This window comes from Miscanthus floridulus, chromosome 19, assembly GCF_019320115.1.
Source record: "Miscanthus floridulus cultivar M001 chromosome 19, ASM1932011v1, whole genome shotgun sequence".
Classification (NCBI taxonomy): Eukaryota; Viridiplantae; Streptophyta; class Magnoliopsida; order Poales; family Poaceae; genus Miscanthus; species Miscanthus floridulus.
The window spans coordinates 81,613,668-81,632,852 of record NC_089598.1 but is presented as its reverse complement, the minus strand read 5'-3'; the positions used below and the strand labels follow the sequence as shown (position 1 = coordinate 81,632,852).

The 19,185-nt window shown below is 42.8% G+C and overlaps 1 protein-coding gene across 1 annotated transcript; it reads right to left on the bottom strand.

Annotated features, from left to right (window-relative positions):
- Positions 1 to 12,974: 12,974 nt before the first annotated feature.
- On the bottom strand, positions 12,975 to 15,811 carry LOC136528490 (uncharacterized). Its single transcript, XM_066521454.1, has 6 exons — positions 15,659 to 15,811; positions 15,444 to 15,558; positions 14,045 to 14,387; positions 13,498 to 13,957; positions 13,377 to 13,420; positions 12,975 to 13,273 (listed from the first exon to the last, which is right to left on the bottom strand). Exons 1-6 carry the CDS (start codon positions 15,690 to 15,692, stop codon positions 13,226 to 13,228), a joined length of 1,044 nt encoding a protein of 347 aa, XP_066377551.1. The 5' UTR covers positions 15,693 to 15,811; the 3' UTR covers positions 12,975 to 13,225.
- Between the last annotated feature and the right edge of the window lie 3,374 nt (positions 15,812 to 19,185).

Genomic DNA, 19,185 nt, shown 5'->3' with positions numbered 1-19,185 from the left:
AAACAGGGCCTCACCCTTGCAGCTTGTGATGCATGTCCTGTCAAAAATATTAATATTAGAATGTGAAATGAAAACTTCAAAAATATTAATATTACTAAATTAGATTTACTGTTAAAGCAATTGTTCATTGTTTTCTTTTCCTTTTATTGGTTGATTGACTTTGAAGCCTTTTACTTTCTCAAAGTCATCTCTGAAGTAAGGAATAAAGATCCATCATGGCATCATCCCATGTTTCAAAAGCTCAGGGCCAAAGTAAGATCGACATAGTACATCAAGCAAAGTTTCCCAATTCATTGACTAAAGCGAGTAGACTTTATTCACCAAATTAAAAACAAAGGCATCTGAAAATGGGAGAAAGCAACTAGATGTTGAAAGGCGCTAGTGGTTTGATTCTATACTGTTCCTTTGCACCACTAATCATAGATCACCGTTCATTTCTAGAAATTTGCCCATAACCATGTGTCCTTGTGCTCCCTTTTCATTTTAAATATACTAGTACAAGCTAAAAATCACACTAATAACTGAAGAAAAACGGAACTGAGATGATCAATTCAACTATGCTTTTCCGTTATGCAAATGAATTTCTCCTCTTACTCTTATCGGCAGGAGTAATAATCATCTGGGTTGCCTTAGCCGTGTTAGATTGATCTCAATCCCAAACTGGGCCCAACGACCCAGTTGGGCCTTTGATCCGCGCCCTGATCGGGGGCGCCCAGCCCACTATAGCTGGAGGACCCCTGTCACACTACGCAATAAATAGAGGTGGAGCCCGGTGGCTCAAGTCACGAGGTTTGCCTGAGCTACAGTTCTCCACCGACACCTAAACCCTAATCCGATCTAGAGGGGCACAGCCAGTGACGGGAAGCCACCAGTCGTGCCACCACCGGACTGCATCACCGGACTCCACTGCCTTCACCGCCGGTCGCCACCGCGCATCACCGACGCAGTCTTCACCGACCGTCGCTGCCCTAGCGCAGACACCGAATCCATGGCGGACACGAGCGGATCTTCCTCCACTACGGCGTCAGGTTTGACACGTCCAACTTCTACCCATCCCTTTCTCTCGTTCTACCTACCGTTACTGTACTAAGTAGATGTTCTAGGATTCATGATTCTATTCAACAGCAAGTACCCAGCTAGATCTATGCTCCTAGTGATCCTATAGGTTTAACAATGGTATCAGAGTCAAGGTTTCTAGGGTTTTTAGATCTAGAACGAGGAAACAGACAAGAAAGCAGAGAACCGATCAGATCTAGTTCGGATCTGAGAAGAAAGAGGGTTTTCCTAACCCTAACCCTAACTGGGTAAAAGAAAGAAGTGTAGGAGGGCTCGGTTTCAAGTCTACTCGAAACCGAACCCTAAACCCACAATCAATTCGGGAAGAAGAAGAACAGAATAGAAAACCCTAACCCTAACTTGATTTAACCCTAACCCTAATCCCCAATCGGATGAAATCCGAGAAGAAAATCCAAAATAGATAAAGAAAATCAGAGGGGGATGTTGGGGAAGGGGAGGCCTACCTCACCGCTGCGCAGCGTTGCTGCCTCGCCGGCGCACGAGGAGAAGAAGGTCGAGCTAGGGGGCGCTGTTCATCGGGCTCTGGCCAAAGGGGCGCCATAGCCAGGCCGCTCGATGGCGGCGCGCTCACCCGCTGGGGAGCGCGCATGCCGGCGAGGGGGCCGGCAACGGCGCCGGGGCTCTCTGCTCGCTCTCGTCGTCGTTTGCTCATCGATTGGGTTCGCGCGGCTGAGTGAGTGAGAGAGGGAAGGAGAAAGAAAGAATGGCTAAGGTTTTTGGGTTAGGGAGATGTGGCGCCGTTTTGTTCGACCGACGCACGCGCGTAGCCGTCCGATGCAGACGAGCGGCCGAGATCGATCGGGCCATCTCGTGGCCTAGGCGGGCGCGTGCGGCCGAGGCACTTTGCCGGCCCAGGCCCACGTTGCGGCCTGGGTGCGGCCGAGCGCCGCGTAGAGCAGTGGGCCAAGCCGGTTTTGGCCGGTTTGGGCCGAGAAAGGAAGAGCAAGAGCCCGATTTCATATTTTTCTTTTTCTAGGAAAATTGAAAAATAGAAATTGGCTCAAAAGGAAATAGAAAAAGTTTTTTTATCCTGTGGGTAAAATTCACAAAATTGAGATTATTTTTCCGCTGCGTATTTAAAGTTGTTATTTTCATTATTAAATTCGAACCAACGGGAGAATTTAATTTTGAAAAATGGATATTTTGTTAGCTTATTATAATATTGTTATTATTCTGACCAACGTTGATTAATGGCAATATTATGATAACGTTTTGTCATGCATTAATTCTATTTCTGCCCAACAGTGATGTAGAATTAGTGTAGAGGACAATTGTATGTTTTAATTTTGACCAACATTGGAACTAAGACATGCAATTGTTATTGTTATTATTTATGTTTTCACTCAATATGAATTGTGTTTTCAGGCGGATACAATTTAACGGGTTGTATCAAGGAGATCCCCACTCTCAAAGGTGATAACTACACGGAGTGGAAGAAAAAGATTGACCTAGCCTTCATCTTGGCTGAAGTGGACTGGATAGTCATCTCACCGTGTCCCACAGAGCCTGTGGCACCGGTGAGGGAGACAAACGAGGCTGATGCCGCTTTGGCAGCCAGAGAGAGAGATTTTGCATCCCAAAAGATGTCCTATGACCTTTGGCCATAGGAAGTGGGTCACTGCCAACAAGAAATGTTTGGCTGTGATAAAGAACATGATTAATGCTACAATTGTGGGCTCAATCCTAGAGTGTGACACGGTCACCGAGTACCTTGATAGAATAAAGAGTCAGTTCACTAGCTCTTCAAAGACATATGCTACCCAACTGATAAAGCAGCTGGTGATAGAGAGGTACTCTGGTAATAGTGGCATAAAAGGGCACATACTAAGGATGATCAATTTGACATCCAAGCTAAAACCAATGAATCTGGCTCTCAAGGAAGAGTTCCTTATCCATCTGATTTTTGCTTCCTTAACAAAAGAGTTTGACACTTTTGTTGTCAACTACAACATACAGCCCGAGAAGTGGGACATTGAGAGGCTCATGGCTATGTGTGTGCAAGAGGAGGAGAGAATGAAAACTGCCAATGGTGGTACTATCAATTATCTTAAAGACAACAAGAAAAATAATAATAATGCTAACTCCTCCTCAAAGTCAAAGGGAAAGGGTCCCATGCTGCATCAGCCTCAGCAGAACAAGTTCATAGTAGAGAAAGACCAGTATCTCTATTGCAAGAAGATGGGACATTATAAGAAAGATTATCCCGATTACTTAAAGATGATCATGGCAAAGAAAGGTGAGAACATTATTACGTTCATAAATGAATCCCTGTATGTACAGTATTCGAAATCTACTTGGTGGATTGACTCAGGTGCAACTGTTCATGTTGCTAATTCTTTACAGGGATTCTGTTCGACGAGGACTACGCAAAGAAGCGAAACACACGTTAAAGTTGCAAATGGAGTCCGAGCAGATGTTGAAGCCGTTGGCGATCTTTCTCTAGAGCTTGCTGATGGTTTCACACTTTTACTGAGAGATGTACTTTATATTCCCTCACTATAGAGAAACTTGATTAGTGTTTCATGCTTGGACAATGATGGATATGATTACCATTTTGAAAATGGCAAATGTAAGATAACATTTAATAATGCATGTGTTGGTCTTGCTATCTTTCAAAATGAGCTTTATTTGTTATCACTACGTGATGATGTGAATGTTGTATGCGATGATGGGAACGTTGCGTGCGATAATGAGAATATATCCTCGTCTGCGGATGTAAACAGAAAACGAAAGAGAGCTCATGATGTGTTGTCGAAATTATGGCACTATCGTTTAGGCCATATTTCGAGGGAGAGAATAGAAAGACTAGTTAAGAATGATATTCTTCCTCCATTAGAGCTCTCAGATTTAGAACAATGCAGAGAATGCATAAAAGGAAAATATGTAAAGAAAATTAAGAAAGATGCCAAACAAAGCGCAGGAATTTTATAGATTATTCACACAGACATCTGTGGTCCGTTTCCTGTAAAGAGTGTGGATGGTTATGATTCGTTCATAACATTCACAGATGATTAGTCCTGTTATGGCTACATTTATCCAATCAAAGAAAAAACATAAGCATTGGATAAATTTAAGATATTTAAGGCAGAAGTTGAAAACTAACACAATTTAAAGATTAAGATAGTCAGGTTCGACCATGGAGGGAGTACTACGGTCGGCATACCCCATATGGCCAAGTTCCTGGACCTTTTACAAGGTTCTTACAGGAGAATGTCATAGTAGCCCAGTATTCTACACCGGGTGAACCTCAGCAGAATGGAGTAGCTGAAAGACGCAATCGTATCCTGATGGATATGATGTGTAGTATGATAAGTTACTCCACCTTACCGTTGTGCCTGTGGATAGAGGCGTTAAAAACCGCCATTCATATTCTCAATAGAGTACCAAGTAAGTCGATGTCCAAAAGACCGTATGAGTTGTGGATAGGAAGAGTACCCTCACTAAACCACCACTTACGTGTGGGGGGGAGTCCTGCTGAGGCTAAAGTATTTAACCCAAACATTGAGAAGCCAGATCCCAAAATAGTAAGTTGTAATTTCATTGGCTACCTAGAAAAGTCAAAAGATTTTCGTTTCTACTGTTCGGACAGACATACAAAGTTTGTGGAAACGAGACACGCTGTCTTCCTAGAGGATGAAATAATGAGGGGGAGCATGGTAGCTCGAGAAATTGACCTTGAAGAGAGGTGGGTGTATGCGCCCACTCTGATGATTCATGAGCCATTTTTCTCACTACCTGCTGTCGCTATACCAACAATGTAAGATACTGTGGTGCCAGCACCTGTTGTTATTCCGCCTGTGGCAACAATGAATGACGATGAGGAACCTGTTCTTCAGGATCCTATAGAACCTATTGCCACACATGAGGAGGAGCAACAACAGCCTCAAATAAAAGATGTGCCAAATATGGAATCCCCTAGAAGGTCTCAAAGAGTTAGAAAATCAGCTATTCCTGCTGACTATGAAGTATACAACACTGAAGAATTTCAAATGGAGGATGATCCCACCTCATTTGAAGAAGCCATGAGAAGTGATCATTCTTCAATGTGGCTTGAGGCCATGGTAGATGAAATGAAATCAATGAATGCCAATAAAGTTTGGGACTTGGAAATAATTCCTAAAGGAGCCAAAACAGTAGGCTATAAATGGGTCTACAAAACAAAACTTGACTCTCAAGGGAATATAGAGAGATATAAAGCGTGACTTGTGGCAAAAAGCTTTACGTAAAGAGAAGGGATTGATTACAATGAGACATTTTCTCCAGTCTCATGTAAAGATTCCTTCAGAATCATAATGGCATTAGTGGCACATTACGATTTAGAATTACATCAGATGGATGTAAAGACGACATTTCTCAACGGGGACTTAGAGGAAAATGTTTACACGGCACAACCGAAAGGTTTGTCATGGAAGGAAAAGAACGAATAGGATGCCGCCTAAAGAAGTCCATTTATGGATTAAAACAAGCTTCAAGACAGTGGTACTTGAAGTTTGATCAGATAATAAGGAATTTTGGGTTTAAAGAGAATGTTGAGGACAATTGTGTCAATGCAAAGTTTAAGAATGGGAAGTTTATCTTTCTTGTCCTGTATGTGGACGATATCTTACTTGCTAGTAGTGATGTCAGTCTACTACTGGAGACAAGATGTTTTTGTCCTCAAAATTTGATATGAAAGATCTTGGTAAAGCCTCGTTCATTCTAGGGCTCGAGATTCACCGAGATAGAAGTAAAGGGGTATTAGGACTGTCACAAAAGGCATACATAGAAAGAATCTTAAAGAAATTCAGTATGCACTAAAGATGTTTTTTAGCAACATGGCTCGAGAGGGCTAGAGCATTAGGCTATTATTATGGTGCTCTAGATTCTTCTCCCTAAGGATTTATCTATAAGTGATCAATCGAGACTTACAGTACAACCATGAGTGTTATATGGCTCTACCTTTAGTTAAGTATGAGGGCCTTTTCTAGCTTGTTAGTGGTTACCAAAAGGCACAAGAGAGGCTCCGATTGGTTTGATTCCGCGGCCTGCCAAGGGAGTGCACTTTGGTTTCTTTGTCTTTTTGTGAGTCACACCTTGAGGGAGGGATCTTACTGGTTGATGGGGAATCCTTAGCGGCCCTAACTTGTTGGACGAACCTTTGAAAGGTTTTATAGTAAACCCTGCCGACCTTCTTTGGTAGTGAGTTAAGAGGCTCGCGACCTCGGGCAAAAGGGTAAATCACGGCTCATGGTGAAAGTGTACAACTTCTGCAGAGTGTAAAACTGGTATATCAGCCGTGCTCACGGTCACGAGCGGCCTTGGAACTCTTACGAAATAGATGATCATTATTGGTTAATTATTTATGCTATTTATTATTCATGTTTACCTAATCATGTGTTTATGTGGGCTTGTGAATAAACTTGTTGTCACTCAATTGCTAAAATTGTGACTCACTAAAAGCTAACTGTGGTAAACCAGTGTCATCCTTTTGAGCCACATGAACCTCATGTTATATTTATTGAGTACGACATGTACTTACGCTTGCTTTACTTTTTAAATCTTTAGAAAAATCCCGGATGGATACTAGATTGCTAGAGTTTGGAGGAATTAGGCTTGTTATTAACCAGTCAGTTGTCCCTATGGAGTTGGAGTCTTCACCTAAAGATCGGAGTTGTCTTGCCGCTGTTTGCTGTCTAAGGTTATATCATTTATACTAAATACGTTATATATTTAACATTGTCTTTTGACATTACCCTTATTTGTATCTATATGTGAAATTTGACTTCCTAGACTTATATATAATGCGTATCTGGTTTTGTTCTTAAAACCGAATACTACGTCCTTACTTCGAGGAACTCATTGGCTCCGTCGTTGGAGTCCATTGCAGCATTGTGATGACAAGAAAGAACGCATCACCTGTACTTATCACACGTTGGAGACTACAAAACAATGGCCTTTTTCACCTCTCATGTAGCCTTATGTCTTTAGACTTTCAAACTAAGTTTGTTCGGATGGCTGCACTGATGGCTGCTGCTACAAAAGGAAAGTAGTAAACACTATTCATTGCAGTTATGAAACAAGCCAGCCGTAGCCTGCTGTAGCGTAAAGCCACCAAAACAAATAGGCCATATTCTTTGATGTATGAGATTAATTTTGTTTTAAATATTTGTCCTATAATAATTTTGGTCCGATTCCTCACTTGTGGGGATGAAGCTAGACATTCTTTCATTATTGAGAAAAAAACATCTATATCAGATGCGCACTCCTTAATACGTTGAGTGCGCCTTGACTAAACGCTAAAAGAGAGATGTATGAAGCCGGATGTTCTTCCATTATTGAGAAAAAACAACTATATCGGAGCAAGACACACACTCCTTGTACGTTGAGTGCGTCTTGACTTAACGCTAAAAGAGACATGAAGTCGGACGTTCTTCCATATTGAGGCCTCGTTTAGATCACTCCAAAATTCCAAGTTTTTTCACTCTCTCTCCATCACATCAATTTTTAGACGCATGCATGGAGTATTAAATGTAGGTAAAAAAAATAACTAATTACACAGTTTGGTTGGAAATCACGAGATGAATCTTTTGAGCCTAGTTGATCCACGATTGGACAATATTTGCCAAATAAGACGAAAGTGGTACTATTTATCAGGTTGAAAAAACTCTCAATCTAAACAAGGCCTGAGAAAAAAACATCTATATCGGAGGAAGATGTGCACTCCTTGATACGTTGAGCGCGCCTTTTTAGCAACATGGCTCGAGAGGGCTAGAGCATTGGGCTATTATTATGGTTCTCTAGATTTCTCTCCCTAAGGATTTATCTATAAGTGGTCAACCGAGACTTACAGTACAACCATGAGTGTTACATGACTCTGCCTTTAGTTAAGTATGAGGACCTTTTGTAGCTTGTTAGTGGTTACCGAAAGACGCAAGAGGGGCTTCGATTGGTTTGATTCCACGGCCTGCCAAGGGAGTGCACTTTGGTTTCTTTGTCTTTTTGTGAGTCACACCTTGGGAGAGGGATCTTACTGGTTGATGGGGAATCTTTAGTGGCTCTAACTTGTTGGACGAACCTTTGAAAGATTTTATAGTAAACCCTACCGACCTTCCTTGGTAGTGGGTTAAGAGGCTCGCAACCTCGGGCAAAAAGATAAATCACGACTTATGGTGAAAGTGTACAACCTCTGCAGAGTGTAAAACTGGTATATCAGCCGTGTTCACGGTCACGAGCGGCCTTGGAACTCTTACGGAATAGATGATCATTAATGGTTAATTGTTTATGCTATTCATTATTCATGTTTACTTAATCATGTGTTTATGTGGGTTTGTGAATAAACTTGTTGTCACTCAATTGCTAAAATTATGACTCACTAAAAGCTAACTGCAATAAACCAGTGTCATTCTTTTGAGCCACATGAACCTCATGTTATATTTGATGAGTACGACATGTACTTATGCTTGCTTTACTGTTTAAATTTTTAGAAAAATCCCGGATGGATACTAGATTGTTAGAGTTTGAAGGAATTAGTCTTGTGATTAACCAGTCAGTTATCCTTATGGAGTTAGAGTCTTCACCTAAAGATCAGAGTTGTCTTGCCGCTGTTTGCTGTCTAAGGTTATCATTTATACTAAGTACGTTATATATTTAACATTGTCTTTTGATATTATCCTTATTTATATCTATATGTGAGATTTGATTTTTTGAACTCATATATGGTGGGTATCTGATTTTGTTCTTAAAATCGAATGCTACAGCCTTACTCCGAGGAACTCATTGGCTCCGACGTTGTTGGAGTCAATTGCAGCACTGTGATGACAAGAAAGAACGCATCACCTGTACTTATCGCACGTTGGAGACTACAAAACAATGGCCTTTTTCACCTCTCATGTAGCCTTATGTCTTTAGACTTTCAAACTAAGTTTGTTCGGATGGCTGCACTGATGGCTGCTGCTACAAAAGGAAAGTAGTAAACACTATTCATTGAAGTTATGAAACAAGCCAGCCGTAGCCTGCTGTGGCGTAAAGCCACCAAAACAAATAGGCCATATTCTTTGATGTATGAGATTAATTTTGTTTTAAATATTTATGTCCTATAATAATTTTGGTCCAATTCCTCACTTGTGGGGATGAAGCCAGACGTTCTTTCATTATTGAGAAAAAAACATCTATATCAGATGCGCACTCCTTAATACGTTAAGTGCGCCTTGACTAAACGCTAAAAGAGAGATGTATGAAGCCGGATGTTCTTCCATTATTGAGAAAAAACATCTATATCGGAGGAAGACACACACTCCTTGTACGTTGAGTGCGTCTTGACTTAACGCTAAAAGAGACATGAAGTCGGACGTTCTTCCATATTGAGAAAAAAATATCTATATCGGAGGAAGATGTGCACTCCTTGATACGTTGAGTGCGCCTTGACTATACGCTAAAAGAGCTGCGCTAATGCATACGGACTTAAGGAGGACGCTGTCATACACGTGAACTGATAAAACGACCATCAACCATGTGATGACGCTGCAAATCACGTAGTCATACGTCAAACCATGGCACTCTTATTTGTGCTCCTAATTTATTTTTTAGCATCTTGTAGGTATCACTAATGAAAAATGTTTTAGAATACAGGTCTGTAAGACTGTTATGGGTATTTTTTGGTGTCACCTCTCTGAATGGTCAGGCGGACACTATATAGATGCCCGTCTCAATTGTTCATTTACACTATTAAACTATTAATAAAAGAAAATGCACTAAAGTGACTATATCTCTATAATTTGTTATTTTCAGAGGCTAGCTTTCGGAAAGTGCTGCCTCTAAAATTAATTAACACATGCGACACTCTTAGAAGAACACTTTTAAAAATAGTTGTCTAAAAAAAGATTAATAACTTTTTATAATTTTTATATCAAAATTGTAGAGCTTGACGTGACGTACACTTTTCTAGTTGACAAGTTTTTTATTTGAAACTGTTTAGAGTCCTAAAATTTTATTTTAAGTTCTCCGATTTTGAAATTTAAAATGTAGAATTTTTAAAAAGCCTCGGATATTGATATGGTCTAAAAACTGTAGTTCTATCTATACGTTAATTGTTAACTAAGTTTTATATTTGAAATACTTTAGAGTACCCGAGTTCATTTTTATTTCTAATACTTTGAAATTATAAATTTAGAATTCTCAAATGACTTGTGATGTTGATTTGACGTATACTAAAGTTGTAGTTCTCAGCAAGATCTATAAGTTAGTAGTTGAAAAAAATATATCAAATTATTTATGGTCATAAATATTCATATTTAAATAACTAGATGTTGAGATTCAATTTTCTAAATTTTTCAAATGCTATAGTATGGGACACGCCAATATTAAAATTACAATGCTCGACGATATGCAAACTTTATAGATAAAACGTTTTTTATGAGAACATTTAGAGATCAAAATATTCATACAAGATTTCTAAAAATGAACATAAAAGGATAGCATTTTTTCTAGTCTCGCTGCGGCCTTGCTTGGGGCCTTGTCTAGGGATTTAAAAGAGGTGTTACTATTTTCTTACTTGTTTTTTGGTTTTCTAAAAATCTTTAATAGATGGGTATTCGTCTTAAAAAGTCAGTCACTGAGACGGTCGGACGCTTGTCTCTTTAATATAAATGTAAAAAAATGTCCGCTCCATCCGAATATGGGTTTGGCATTTTCTCGGCCAATCTCTGCCTTTGAAAAATAGCAAAAAAAAAAAGGTTCTGAATTTGCCTCAGGGGTTACAGGATTAAACAACACACGCTGCAACTAACTGTTCAGAATTTTTTCAGAGCATGTGGTCGCATTGAAGTACGATAACACCACTGTGACTTTGCCTCAGGGGTTATAGGATTAAACAACACGCTGCAACTAGCTGCCCTGAATTTTTTCAGAGCATGTGGTCGCATGGAAGTACGGTAACACTACTGTGTTAACAGGGGCATATACTGTGCTTGTTTAGTTCCCAAAAGGCCTTGTTTAGTTTCAAAAAGTTTTTTTTTTCAAAAAGTGCTACAGTAGTCATTGCATCGAATCTTACGATACGTGCATGGAGTATTAAATGTAGACGAAAAAAAACTAATTGCACAGTTTGGTTGGAAATCGCGATACGAACGTTTTGAATCTAATTAGTCCAGATTGAATACTAATTGCCAAATAAAAACGAAAGTGCTACGGTAACTAAATTTCCAAATTTCACCCAACTAAACACAGCCAAAGTTTCCCAAAAAGTGTTACATTAGCCATCACATCGAATCTTGCGATACGTGCATGGAGCATTAAATGTAGACAAAAAAAAAACTAATTGCACAGTTTGGTTGAAAATTGCGAGATGAATGTTTTGATCCTAATTAGTCCATGATTGAACGCTAATTGCCAAATAAAAATAAAAGACCTATAGTAACCAAATTCCCAAAATTCACGAACTAAACACGGCTTGATATACAGTACCCCAGAGAATTTCGGGGTTGGTCCCGTACTTATCCATAGATGGGTTTTGCCGTCATCGGATCTCCAAACATGACATAAATAAATATAATACATAACGATGTTACCCTGTTGCATAGCATACGCGGATCTCTAAGAACAGGGCAAAGAGGTTCAAAGAGTATACGTAACTATTTTCAAACCTTTCAGATGAGAGGCACGGCACAGGGAGAGCCCGCTGTCGCTGCACGCATCATGATGTCATGCCCGCCGATGGCTTTAGCTGCCTAGCTGGTACGGCGAGACTGGGCTGCATCTGCATGGCCTATTCCTCTCGTCTGTACTTGGGCTCATATAAATTCTGATGCCACTCCACCCGCCCACTCTCCCACAGCTCTCACCCCCGCTAAATCATAATCATTCGCGCATTTTGTAGTATGGATCGACGTAACGCTGATGTTGATGTGTCTCTGTGAACGGTATCATCAGATCCATAAACTGAGCTGCATTTAGTTAACGGAGAGACCGATGCCTTTCTGTAATCCGTCGTGCCGGTTGCTGTCATGCGTCAGTGGATGCCTGCCTCTGCCTGGATGGCTTAAACAGAGCAAAACTGAGCAGCGGAAACCCAGAGCGAGCGAACCCAGCCAGTATATCACCATGGCATTAGCAATTAACAACTTTTTCTTAAAATTAAAAGAAAACAAAAGGATAAGTGCCAGGAGTCAGTAGCTTTGGCCTACACCCCCGTCCGAACAGATAGATATTCGTCAGAGTTCAGGGCGGCCGCTCCACCAAACCGCGTGCAACACAGATGCAGCACCGCTCGTTCCTATGCGGTGCGGCAATGCACACGGCCTGTCGGTTTCGCGAGTCCGATCTCTGGTAGGTGCGTGCAACCCTCGCTGGATCATGACGTCGCAACCGATCGCGGTGGCGCGTTTGGCATCGTATGAGGCTGATGGGCGGCCGCGTTCCCGGCATCTCGTGCTGTTGGGTGTTGGCACACCTGACCTTATTATAATCACCTCAGCATCTTCCAGCTCTGCTGTCGGATTCAAATGCCAAATGCGCTCCAATGAGAGCAAAAAAAACTATCGATTTTGGATTCAAATACCAAACGCGCTCCCATGAGAGTAAAAAAAACTATCGATTTTGTACACCGAGAATTCATCCCATTTGCTCATGGAATTGAGCTAGCAGTGCCTGTGAAATGTCAGCATTCTGAATGGAGCCATTGAGGAATGTTTTATTAGGCAAGATCAGAACCAGCATCCTGCGTGCTCTGCTCAGGATTCTGTCGAAGATACAATAATACAAGGAAACCCACATGATCACACAGTACGAGCTCCTGCCCCCCGTACAGCATGAGACGTGGACACACGTGCATGGAGTTCAAGCATGCAAATTGAGGAAATGCAGAACAAACGGGCAGTATAAAGCATTGACAGAACACAAACAATAGGATCTTCTGTCGGGAAGAATCGCGAGAATAGATAAATTCTTATATTCAGATGCACGATTAGTACATGCAAAGCCACAAACTTAACAAAGGAATACAAGCAATCATCAACTTATGACACACTCTTGAAGACCGTTTAAGGTTCAGCAATCACACAGACAAGCTCTGCTAACATATTTATGAACAATGAAAACCAAAATAAGCAACCACACACTAATACTTCATCTTCAGCGATAAAAAAGGATTGAATCTGAAGTTGGTCCAACTGTTCTAGACATCTTGGGCTATGGCAACGTCCACTGCCATTTCAATATCACCCTGCAGGCAAAGTAAATTTGAATAATTGATTAGTAGGATCAGAATAATAGCATGTTGCTGTCCTAAAAATGATCCAGTGATGTCAGTTGCTAGCTATATTTACCATGTTCTCTTTATCTTCATGGGTGATCTGCTTCACAACATCAACTGCAAAATACAAATAACAGTTAGCAAATGGAATAGCGCATGCTTGTGCCATACTTACATTGCAAAAGGATAGTTACCAGATTCCTGATCTGGAAGGGCTGACAAAGCCTCGCTACCTCCATTGCTAACTTCCTGCTGACCCTTGGCCTCTTTCTTGGTTTTCTTACCAGTGTTCTTGGCAACGACTTCCTTTGCAGCGGTGTTTTTTACTGGGTTCCTGTTATAGGAGCTTCTGACCTTTGCATCAGGCTTCACTTTCTGAATGTTCTCTTTCTTTCCAGCTTCCTTACTTTCAGTAGCATCAGAGTTCAGTGACCTTGGCTTCAGGTTACCATTGGGTGACACATCAGTGGCAGTACGAGCAGCTTTGTCAGACTTTTTTGGTTGCTGCGAGGGCTCTGCAGAGATCTTCAGCTTCTCGAAATCCTCCACAATATCATAAACCTGAAGAATGTCCTTAACTGGGTCCTCCAATTCTGTCGCTAGGCCATGGCGGGCTACATAGGACTTGAGTTCTTCCCTCATCCGGTCCAAAGGCTGTATTAAAACATGCACCATTCTAATCACATGTATGTACCAAACTTATTTGATAAATAACAAAACAAATAAAAAAGAGATGCTCACCTCACATTCTGATTCAAGAGCAAGCTTAAAGAAGCCCAGAGAAACTGAGTGCTTGGAAGCAGACTCTGCTAGCCTGATCTGTGTCATCCAGTACGAGATTGAAGAAAGTGTGCTGAACTTGCGCCTGCTCATGGACATGGACGCTTCTGATGTCGGAGTATCAAACCTCCACTGGCTGTCCGATCTCCTAGACACTGGAGTGGTGACAGTTCCAGAAGGTGTTGGCCTTGGGCTAGCTCCTGGCTTGGTTTGTATTGAGTGCCTCCGTGGAGGTTTGGCAGATTTCTCTTTCACAGAAAGGTCTAAACACATGCTCTTGCTGACATCTGAAGATGGTTTTGCCCTATATATAAGGAATCAGATGAAAATTATAGAGCAAAATACTAGTAGCTCATATAAATGTTAAGTTGGAAGTTGAGAGGTGCCCAGCAAAAATTATAGACAATTGTAGGTAGACTGACATAACACCAAACAATCAGATGCTTAGTTTCGAAGCAATAGTCTGCACATCTACTGTCTTGAAGGCTGACCGATGGTCTTCCAATAGACTGCTTGAAGTATTGATAGCTCACTAGCTCAGCCTTGTGATGGATACTAGTGCTCCGGAACAAATCATTGTGGAACTACACAGACCTACTCGTACTACACCTGAAGTTGTACTGTATATGAAGGAGACCCACAATGAAAAAGCAGTAAAGCACATGATTATTCCTCTCTAAATTAGCTCGTAGACATTTTCTAGGAGTTCAGAGACGATAGTTCACGAAATAGGCAAAACTACAATATGGCAAGTGGGACTGCAGGATTATATCCGGCAAATCTTTAGCAGTTAGGCAGCTGAAAAGAAGAATAGATCTATGCCTTTTTAACTATAGCAACCAGGCCTGCTTTACTGCTAATAGATTGCCAAAGTTGATTTTTGTCCACAATATTTCTGGAATGGAATTGCACCTACAACCTTTGACATGTCAACAAATGCATCATTACTACTATATATAGTTTCATGTTGGCTATCATGGTCCCCATTTGGTCTCAAGAAAAACACGATCCCCAGCTATAGTTTCATCCTCTGTTCGAGAACTAGTTACTAATGGAGGGCTATGAGCATAATTGCAAGAATATATTCCGGTACTTTTAGCTATTCCTTCACGTTGTGAGGAAAAACTGAAGTTGAATAGTTGTCATGTGAACAGTCGCATCTCAGTAACCGTTGCACCCAACAAAGTGGCGCTCAGAATAGGCACGTCCGAATCCTACGCAACAGAATCACTACTAGTTCGGAACTGTATTACCAGATTCGAACAGAACACGAGAATCGCGGATCCACGAGTGAAATAAGATCGCCCCCACCGTGAAATGTGGAAAGGAAAAAGGATACGGCAGTAACGTGAAAACGCACCGACGCGGAGCAGAGATGGTGGGAGGCGCATCCGCCGCCGGGGAAATGACCGCCGCCTTCCCCTTGCTCGCCGACCGCAGCGGGTAGCGCAGCTTCGACGCCCTCGCCGCAGACCCTTCACAGAAGATCAAATAAAATCATCATCGGCCGTCACACGCACGCATCCGCCTGAAAAATCCACCGGAACAAAATACAGAAATACGAATCCCCCGTACCGCCGCCAGCCGATTGTTCGCCTGAAGTGGCCATCGAGTTCAAACTCCGCCGCCCGCCCGCTCGCGCACAACTACCACGGAGATTGAGGAAACCGGCGACGCGGGATGGAACTTTCGAGGGAGGTAGGTTTTTTTGGGTTTGGGGGTTTGAGGATTTCGTGTCCGTATTTCGTTGTGGCCGGAAGAGGAAGCGTATAAATAACGGCGCCGCAGCCACGCACGGGTGGTTTACGTACCCGCGGGCCCCCGAGGGATAGCTGTTACGCCGGCGTGTGGGCCTGTTGGTTTGTGTGTCCACCTGCCAGTGAGAAAGGGTGGTTACAGTTGCGTGGCTTGCCTTATGAGCGGACGAGGAGCGGGGGAGTGGGGCCTGCCCACCCATCCCGCGGCGCCGTTTGAATCGCGAGGCGCGGGGCGGGAAAAGAGCTGGCCAGGGCGTCGCGTCGGCGGCAGAATTTGGAAATTCGAATCGGAGTAGATGGCGTGTACTGATCTTATCAGTAGCGGGTTGGGCCGTAGAGAAGTTTGGCGAGGCAGGAAGAGACGGGCACGAGGGTTTAAGGGCTGTGGGCCCGTTTTCATTTGTTGACCAGGTTCGATAGCGGGCTTGGTCCAACGAGTGGTGGGTGTGGAACCTGTAGAAATGTTTGTGATGGGCCGTGAGCCCGTAGCACTTCAGCTAAAAGCCTTAAAGCAGGTTCAGTTTTATTTGCTCCAGCGCTATTTATAGCACTGCTTATATTTTTTTAAAGAGCATCGCCAAAAGATTAGCCAAAAATATTTTCCAACTCTCCTAATTTAGCTATTCCGTAAAATAAAACACCCACAAAAAAACTAGACTAACCCAACAGCCTTTGTAAAAAATTTCCATTCGTGCTATTTAAATCTGCCACGTCGTGGGACACAGTCATCTTCGGCAGCTGGTTGTGGCGCGCCGGCTTGAGCATGGCATCGAGCACCTTGTGCGCATCGTCTCCGTTGCCGCCTGCAGCAGCCGCGAGCCTAGGGTTCATGTAGGCATTTGCTGGGCCACGCGAGCGATGGAGAGGACGAGCTGCTCGATATAGACCTTAATGGCGAGCAGCAGCGAGCGATGAAGAAGACGAGCTTTAATGGCGAGCAGCAACGAGCCATGGAGAATACGAGCTGCTTGAGCTCGACCTTAATGGCGAGCGGCGGTTGCTTCGGGGCCTCCCGGCGTTGCTGCACCCGCAAATGCTTGAGCACCATGACGAGCGTACTCAATACTGGCAACCCCGCTCCACGTGCCGCCGCTGCTGCCGCTGAGGCCGTGATGCAGCCCATCAAGGGCGATAAAGAAGCAAAGCTCAGATATGTTCGGAACAGAGGAATGAAAAACGGAGGAATGGAAAAAATCGTCGGAAAAGGATATGGATGTAGAGGCAAAAATGATGTTAGTGAAAGTGCATCTAGCCCTTTAGTGGGTTTTGGTTGATTGAATGACAACGTGATTAAAGGACTAACCCGTTTACTAAGTGTGGACAGGTAATAGGTTATCTCAAAGGCACTTAATGAAAGCCAAAATGATGTGTTGTTGTATAAACAATCTAGTTCAAGCACAAGACAACAATGCAAATGAAATTCATGTGAAGGCTTATTTATTGTGGGATTTCCATGTACTATGTGAAAGCAAGCTTGTGATTATTAGTTAATGAGACATGAGGGATTGCATATGGAATGGTCTCATATTTGAAGCTTGCTAAATTAAAATGAAAAAGATAACAATACATATGAATGGATGATTCAACACAAGATGTGACTTGATGGCTTGAGATGGTGAAGATAGCAAGGAAAGGCTTCGAGGTACTAAGCAAGGGTGAAGGGCAAGCGACGGCTTGGCGGCCGAAGAACCTAGCTAGGGTGAAGAAGAAAGTACTTGCATTTAGTTGAGGTACTAATCAAGCTTAGATGGTCATATTGATGTGAAGGATCAAATCTATAATGAAGTATTTGATGGAAGTGACTTGATACATTTGGGATTATTCAAACTTGATGAATGGAATCAAGTCACATGCTCAAGATGGCTATGCTCAAGTGAAAAGATCAACATCAACATGTTAGCACCCCTACTTGATGAAGATTGGAAAGGACGACATCAATTCAAAAAGAACAACTCAAGTGGTACAAATTCATATTTCGTTTATCTTGAGTTTAATAGGTATGCCGTACTATTAAGAGGGATGCATCATGTTGATAGATAATGTTTCATAAGTGCTCAAGCCAACCCATGTGAGTTTTGAGTATTTGAGCGACAAAAGTGCTGATTGATTTTCTTGCTGGTCTGGCAATACCGGACGTGTCCGGTATTCATACCGGACGTGTCCGGTATTTGTCCAGCAGCTGCAAACCTGTCGTTCTCGGGTTGGTTCGTCGGGAGTTCCGACGTAGGTCGGGAGTTCCGACGGTCGGGAGTCCCGGCATGGGTCGGGAGTTCCGACGTGGCGCACTTCGACCGACTTGGAGGGTTCACTGTCCTGGTCATACCGGACATGTCCGGTATGCTACCGGACGTGTCCGGTATGGATGACCAGAAGCCAACGGCTAGTTTTCAAAAGCCGTGAGGGTCGGGAGTTCCGACGTAAGTCGGGAGTTCCGACGGTCGGGAGTTCCGACATATGTCAGGAGTTCCGACACCTCACTAACTTTAACTCAGTTACATGTTTTTCAAATTACTGAGGGTCGGGGGTTCCGACTTGAGTCGGGAGTTCCGACGGTCGGAAGTCCCGGCATTCTTCGGGAGTTCCGACGCCTCACAACATCACTGTAACTTAGTGTCCGTTGGCGCAGTGCATGAGTCATACCGGACGTGTCCGGTATGCATACCGGACGTGTCCGGTATTGCAACGGCTATAAAACGGCTAGTTTTTCAAGGGGGCTATAAATACCCCCAAGCCTCCACCTTTGGAGGCTGCTGATTCTGCTGAAATAGACACACGTTTTTTGAGCCTTGCCAACTCTCCTAAACCCTCTCTTAGTGAGTGTGTGATCCAAATTGCAAAATCAATTTGTGGGTTGATAAAGATTTGAAAAAGAGAGCAAGCCACCACTTGAGCACTTGTGCATATTGTCAATCTCGTGATTCGCATTTGTTACTCTTGGACTCTTCGGTCCTAGACGGCTAGGCGTCGCCGGAGAGCAACCGAGAGATTGTGGTTGCTTCGGAAAGTTTGTAACGGTCGATTCCGCCGCTTCGGAATCATTTAGTGGAAGGAGGAAAAGGAGTTGGAAAAGACTCCGGCTAGAGTGACCTTCGTGGTACCCTCTAGGGCTGACCTTCGCTGGGTCGCCCGCAGCCCCCTCAACGGAGAGTAGGACTCGAACGAGTCCGAACTTCGGTAAAACAAATATCGTGTCTTAATTCGCATTTCATTTGATATTTGTGTTGCTCTAGCTGTGCTGCAGGTTCTCTGTGTATATTGTCATCTCCATTAGGTGCCTGCAGTTTGGTTTGAAGATAGAAATCGAAAGGAGCAAGTTCGGGGCTGATCTGCAGAAATCGTGTATAC